The sequence below is a fragment of the Sinohyriopsis cumingii genome, chromosome 4 (assembly GCF_028554795.1).
Source record: "Sinohyriopsis cumingii isolate HCF-2022 chromosome 4, ASM2855479v2, whole genome shotgun sequence".
Taxonomy (NCBI): domain Eukaryota; kingdom Metazoa; phylum Mollusca; class Bivalvia; order Unionida; family Unionidae; genus Sinohyriopsis; species Sinohyriopsis cumingii.
In genome coordinates, this window is record NC_142964.1 from 116,578,835 (window position 1) to 116,584,814 (window position 5,980).

At 37.0% G+C, this 5,980-nt stretch overlaps 1 protein-coding gene across 1 annotated transcript; it reads right to left on the minus strand.

Moving 5' to 3' along the window:
- Positions 1 to 379: 379 nt before the first annotated feature.
- On the minus strand, positions 380 to 4,286 carry LOC149801949 (uncharacterized). The gene is made up of 4 exons (XM_089956346.1): positions 4,174 to 4,286; positions 2,984 to 3,067; positions 1,110 to 2,174; positions 380 to 598 (listed from the first exon to the last, which is right to left on the minus strand). The coding sequence occupies exons 2-4, from the start codon at positions 3,042 to 3,044 to the stop codon at positions 591 to 593; spliced, it is 1,134 nt and encodes a 377-aa protein (XP_089812472.1). The 5' UTR covers positions 3,045 to 3,067; positions 4,174 to 4,286; the 3' UTR covers positions 380 to 590.
- Positions 4,287 to 5,980: the final 1,694 nt, after the last annotated feature.

The following is a 5,980-nucleotide window of genomic DNA, read 5'->3' on the forward strand; positions in this document are numbered from 1 at the left end:
AATTGAGATTTAGGGTCATGATTCTAATTACAAAATTGAGATTTAGGGTCATGATTTTAACCTACAAAATTGAGATTTAGGGTCATGATTTTAACTTTGTCTTTCGGGAACAGGTAGGTGTTCGATGACAGAAAAGGACGGATAAAATGACAGAATGAAAACAAAATAGAGAGACATAAAGAAGAAGGGGTGATTAAATTATAACAAACGTATATTTAAGACGGAAAACGTTATCTGTGAAATATGCATATATCTACGGACAACCATATCCGACAGACAGATTAGAAAAGGGAACAGAGAAAGAAACTAGTTCATCAGTAAACGAAATCTACTTCATTATAAACGTAAATAGGTTTAAATGCAGATTGATAACAGAAGCTTTATATTTCAATACAATGCTTTAATTGTTATAAAATTCGGCACATATATAAATAGAGCAATATAATTGCATCAAATATCCTTGCGAGAATAGATGCATATGTCAATCCGTCCGAAAGCGTGGCATTATGCTAGGAAGGTCCCGTTATGGAATCCAACAATTACTGGCTTTTTGTAGAGGTGACAATCCATATTAGCTATCGTTGTTCTCTTCAATATTCTACAACAACAAAAAATTACAAATTGAAACAATGTTTGCTTAGAGTATTGAAGATATATATAGTTGAGTTTGCCTGTATCGAGATTAGTATTGACATAATCGAGAACAGTGATAATACAATGACACAAAACATTAAGATAGAAACCTTACGCCATTGGAATCTTTCTAAACAGCATCCTACTATCATTTGAATTCGTGTTTTCCTCAGATAGATATCCAGGTATCAGTTTTATATCTATCTATCTGTATATATATATATATATATATATATATATATATATATATATATATATATATATATATATATATATATATATATATATATATATATATATATATATTAATTTATACTGCGATAATTCGCGCCAGGTTCTGTCAATAATTATGATTTGAAATGAATTTTGACATCGTTCTTCATGTTTCGTCTTACCACTTTGTACCATAACACTATATAACGTAATTGTCGAAATTCAGAAGTGTTACAGTTTTATTTTTGGTAGAGAATACTTACTTTTAAATCCTGTGAGCCCACCTCCAACTCCACCTCCTACACCACCGCCAACACCCCCTCCAAATCCACCACCTACACCACCGCCAACACCTCCTCCAACTCCACCTCCTACACCACCGCCAACACCACCTCCAAATCCACCTCCAAATCCTCCTCCTACACCACCGCCTATACCCCCACCTACACCACCGCCAAATTTACCACTGCTAACAGCTCCACCGAAACCGCCTCCGAATCCACCTCCAAAACCTCCGCCGAGTCCACCGCTGAGTCCGCCATATTCTCCACCTAGACCTCCACCATATCCGCCTCCATATCCTCCGCCGTATCCACCTCCAAATCCATCACCTAGAACAGCTGTAACTCCACCACCGACGCCTCCTCCTATACCACCCCCTAAACCTCCTCCTACACCTCCTCCAATACCACTACCATATTTGCCTCCAAAGCCACCCCCATATCCGCCGCCAAATCCACCGCCGTATCCACCTCCCATGCCAGAGCTATATCCTCCTCCTTGGATCCCACCATATCCACCTCCATAACCTCCACCATAACCTCCTCCCATTCCACCTGCACCACCGCTCACGAGAACAACACCTCCTCCGACTCCGCCTCCGACACCTCCACCGAATCCTCCACCAAGACCGCCTCCGTATCCTCCTTTGCCTCCTAAGCCACCACCATAGCCACCTCCATATCCACCACCAAAACCACCAGCGTATCCGCCACCCATTCCACCGCCAAGGCCACCCCCAAGACCGCCTCCGGATCCACCGCCAACTCCAGCTCCATATCCGCCAAATCCTCCCTTGCCGCCTACAAGGCCACCGCCGAACCCTCCACCGAAACCTCCACCTCCTCCACCGCTGACGAGAACACCTCCACCCACACCACCACCTACTCCGACTCCGAATCCACCTCCTCCTCCTCCTCCTATACCACCTTTTCCGCCAACGCCTCCTCCTAGACCGCCTCCGAAACCGGCACCAAATCCACCACCGGCACCACCTCCGCTAAGCACAACAACACCGCCTCCGCCTCCACCTCCGCCTCCGCCTGCACCTTAAATGAAGAATAACTTCATGGATCCAGTCAACACCTGAGAAAATACTTCCAATGTTTTCTTTCATGTAAGTATGTTTATTAACTGCAACCCTAAATCTAGTATTACGAAACCATTCCATCTGCATTCATGATTTTGAGGTACACAAGATAATAATATGTAAGATTTAGCGTCTTTTTATTTCAGAACAAGCGTTTTAATAATCTATATTATTACCAAATCTTTTTTTCTCTAGAATGGGTCTTAAAGTTTCATGTAAGTTATGTATATCTTACTGATGACGCAAACTCAGATTTGCAATACTAGTACTTGAATATATCCGTCACAAATCTCATGGCTCAATCATGTTTATTCGTTTATTTGTGTATCGGTCAAATGAAAAATAGCTAAACAATTTAATATTATTGTTTTTACAAGCGTTGCGTACACAAAGTCTCTTTTATATTCTATCTCAAATCAAAATATTAAAGCATATTGATTCTGATCTTCCCATTGCTTTCGGTTCTTCTTTTCTAAGCAAAGTATTATGTACCCAAGAAGCAGATGTGCCGCCATGTGTCAATAACGTAAAACCAGATAGGCAGTAGCATAGTTTGCTGGTCGATCTGTGTCTTCCCTGCTCATCAATGGCTGATGGCTATACAAGGGTCGACACTGTCATTTTGGTATTATTATTATAATTGCTTAATGTCAATACTTTACATGAACTGTGCTAAATAAGTTTGTGTGTTTATTTCTGTTCTTTTTTGTGAAGAGGTGACGGAAGATTGACTGTAAAACATAGTTGAAGCGTATTAACACTGCTTACCTCTCTTGATGTCGCAGAGGGCGTATCCACTCAATAGTGTACAAAGGAAGAAGATTTTCATGGTTTCAGTTTAATTTTTTCTTTCTGAAAAAGAAAACCCAAAAGTAAAGTATAAAGTAAGAGAGTGGGAATTAGAAGTTTAATTTTAAAATAATGTGTGATTCTTTTGTAATACTCTAGAAAACGTCTGAGAAATTTTTGCGCAAAACTACAGGTGAACAAGTTAATACATCAAGTACAAAATTATTCTTTATAACGCCGTTGGATGAGTGATACATTTTCATGCAATATAAGTTTCACTGCCATAATCCTCCCCATTTCGCTAACATAAGTAAATGTCGACAGCTTCATGCGTTTACTGATTGTTATTGGTTGGACACGGTTATATAAGACGGGGTAAAGACTGTGAATTGCCTATAAAAATCAGAGGGCTTCATTGGTTCCATACTACAGGTTAACGCATTACATGGGTTCATGTATTTTCTTTTCTTAAATTAGGATAATGTTTCAGGATGTCAGATTTTTTAAACAAATTTCCTGAATAAATTTGTCATAGCAAAAGTAACAAAATGGCGCATTAATAATTAATTAATTAATTATAATTGTTGTCTGCATACTTTTAATTGAAGCAACAACACTATCTGAAACTGATCATATGAAGAACATGCGATGAAATGAGGTTAAAAATATTAAGTCTATTTTCATTTTAAAACATAAAGCAAAGTTGTAAACGATAAGAAATGAATATTGATATCTCGACTACAAACATAATTTATAAGAAATGAACACAGATGCTCCGACCACAAATACCGGTATTTAAAAGAATATTTATCCAAGGAAAATAATCATCATTCGTTACAGATTTATAAAATAAATTTTCCTTAAGTCCTGTTAGAAAAGAAAAAGTACCCGATAACATTATGAAAACAATTGTATGTGTCCTTTACACTTCATTTCAGACCTACTTAGTTTGATGATGATTTAGAACAAAAGTTTATTTAGTAAAATAAGCGCAGTTTTCTATGAATTCCATTCAGTGAGAGGTGCAGAGAAATCATCTTTTAGTCAGTGCTCCTACTTTTATCAATTACATTATATTTTAGATGTCGTAGAAAATTACAGACCAATTCAGTTAAACCCTTTAAATTCCAACGTCCTTCGAAAATTACTACATTAGATGTACTACTCACCTGGGACTGTCCTTGGGATGTTCTTCTATCTGAAGAGGATGGTTGGCTGAATGCGATGAGACAATTCGATTAAGGTCCTTATATACCCAAAATGACCAGCAAGCATGTAGCCAGCGCAGCATGTACTTGTGTAATACATGACAACAGGTAAAGTTTATGATGCAAAAACAGCTAACCGCAGTATAATCAAATGTGCCCCATTCACCGCTTCACAAGCAAACAAGCGGCGAGTCATCGAAATTTACTAATCACCGCAATTTTTATTTGTTGAACAAGCATTGACATTCCGCCAGAAAAAAAAGGGGACTAGACGTCATGGATATATTGAATAATTTGCATGACAAGGCATATCTGAGAAAAAACTTAACGTAAAATATAAGCTAATTAATTGATACTTTAAACCTTCTATAACATTTGAAAGAATATTTTCTATCTATCTATCTATCTATCTATCTATCTATCTATCTATCCATCCATCCATCTATCCATCCATCCATCCATCCATCTATCTATCTATCTATCTACCTACCTACCTACCTACATATCCATCCATCCATCCATCCACCCACCCACCCACCCACCCACGCACGCACGCACCCATCGATCGATCGATCGATAGATAGATAGATAGATAGATAGATAATAAATTTGACTTCATTTAATATTCAAATACGACTTTCAAATAGTTTATTTCTTCATACGTTGCCGTGATTTTCAATTTTGAAACGAAAGATTAGCTATGGTATAGTTTCTAAACAGAAAGATAGCTAAGTTACGGTATAGTTGTCTTTTTAGTGGACTCAAAAATTAAGCTAAATGAAATGATATCGTTTGATTATGCTGATGCACATCAATAGAATATACCACTTTATGAAACGTTTGCTTCAAATTGAAAGAAAAAACGGACACAGATGATTAAGATTTCAATCCCTAATACTTTCTATCCTTTTTCTCATGCCAATGCGTAATGTATTGCTTAGATTTACTTCATTAATGCCCTTTCCTTGTAACTTATTACATTATAAGTTCGATTAGTCAAATTATGATTTTGAGTACCGTTTTTATGTTTTGAATCCAAAATGAAACCATTAAATCAGACGTTCTTTACTAATGAGCAGAAATAGTGAAACAAACCTAAGAGAAAAATCTCAAAATGATTGTACGTTTGATTCCAAGATGTACACAAATATAATATTTCTTTGTTCACATAAAACAGTGAAAAAGTTGGTGTTCTTGTTTCCCTTTTTACTGTCTCAGTAATTATTATTAAACATTGAGAGCGCATGCCGTTGTATTAATCTTTTGAACGTCGGCGCTCAATTATTTATTTATTCAAATTTAATAAGAGATGTTATTGGGCTGCAGGCCAAGACTAGATATTCCCTCTTCCTAGCGTATGATACGTACATTTTGTACAAAATGTCCTGTTAAGAGCAGCTTAGAGGTTAGCATTCTGAACATGTGGCATAGCCAAAAATTCTGACTCCCTCCCCCAGCAAAGCTTAATTCTGAGGACCAGTCACAATTAAACATATTATTTGATTAGACTTTGGGAACTTCCGCAGGTCCTGATCCCTCCCCACCCCCACCCCCTCCGTTTGCTTGTTTACTAGGTTTTCTTCCCGGACGAGATCGGGCAGCTATTATGTTGTGCTCTTAGGCAATACAATTTAATTTCAACAAAAAAATAAGTGAAACCAATTTTTAAAACAAAAAAAATCTTAGAACGGGTTAAAATAATAATAATAATAATAATGATAATAATAATAATAATAATAATTTATGATCATGACAAGCATGCAATGAT

What these genes read in the sequence shown, in the direction of transcription:
- LOC149801949 (XM_089956346.1), bottom strand. Translation starts at nt 3,044, where the DNA reads ATGAAAATCTTCTTCCTTTGTACACTATTGAGTGGATACGCCCTCTGC. An exon ending in CCTCTGCGACATCAAGAGAG is followed by an intron (nt 2,175 to 2,983) that starts GTAAGCAGTGTT and finishes TCTTCATTTAAG; the next exon opens with GTGCAGGCGGAGGCGGAGGT.